Raw genomic sequence first — 735 nt, 5'->3', positions numbered from 1 at the left:
CGTTCACCTCCAGGACTTCGTCATTGACAGCCAGCAGCCCCGTGCTCTGAGCCAGGCCCCCCGGCACGAGTCTGGAGATGAAGATGCCCGGGACCTTCTCCAGGCCGTGCGGGGTCACCCGGACGCTGGCCCCGTCCCGGATGTAGAAGCCCAGCGGTTTCTCTGTGCCATACTTGTAGAGACGCACCCGGCGGTGCGTTTCCGGGAGAATGTCCACGTCGATGATGGAAGACACAGGTCGGAAGTCCTGCGGCAGGCTACTGACGATGTGCGGCTTTTTTCTGTGGTTGTCGGGCCGCAACACGTTGGTTAGAACATTCTTCTTCTTGATTAGTGTGTCTGTACCAAAGGCACTGTAGTCTGCTTCTTCCTTTTTCTGTATAAAGATCCTAAGCAGTGGGTTGGCCGTTGAAACAGCTTTGTGATAATTGTCGTCATTATTTATAGGTAGTAAATCGCCATGGATGTCTGCATAGCCTACTAAAACGTCAACATTGGGTATTTTATGAACATGTTGCAGTAATCCATAAAACTCCTCAAACTTTCCAGGTTTTGACCTTTCCAGCGAAAACCGACGAAATTCAGCTCCAAACTACAAACAAACATATTAATTTTAAAAAAGGTAACAGGATCCAATCTTATAATGCATGACATAGAAAAATTCACAGATGCAAGTTTCCTTTAATAAAGAAGACAGCCACAGTTCATAGTCAGAAACCTCACTGAAAGTGGAGG

General features: G+C 47.8%; 1 protein-coding gene across 1 annotated transcript in view; it reads right to left on the bottom strand.

Moving 5' to 3' along the window:
• LOC104998870 (partitioning defective 6 homolog beta-like) overlaps positions 1–735 on the bottom strand; it is a 33,247-nt gene that overhangs the window by 2,475 nt on the left and 30,037 nt on the right. Inside the window, exon 3 of the mRNA XM_010854256.1 lies at positions 8–592. Coding sequence (XP_010852558.1) covers positions 8–592 — 585 coding nt within the window. The remainder of the gene's footprint in view (positions 1–7; positions 593–735) is intronic.

Source organism: Bison bison, unplaced genomic scaffold (assembly GCF_000754665.1).
Source record: "Bison bison bison isolate TAMUID 2011002044 unplaced genomic scaffold, Bison_UMD1.0 scf7180017864338, whole genome shotgun sequence".
Classification (NCBI taxonomy): domain Eukaryota; kingdom Metazoa; phylum Chordata; class Mammalia; order Artiodactyla; family Bovidae; genus Bison; species Bison bison.
Note: the sequence above shows the minus strand (reverse complement) of the source record. Positions and strands in the feature narration are given on the sequence as shown.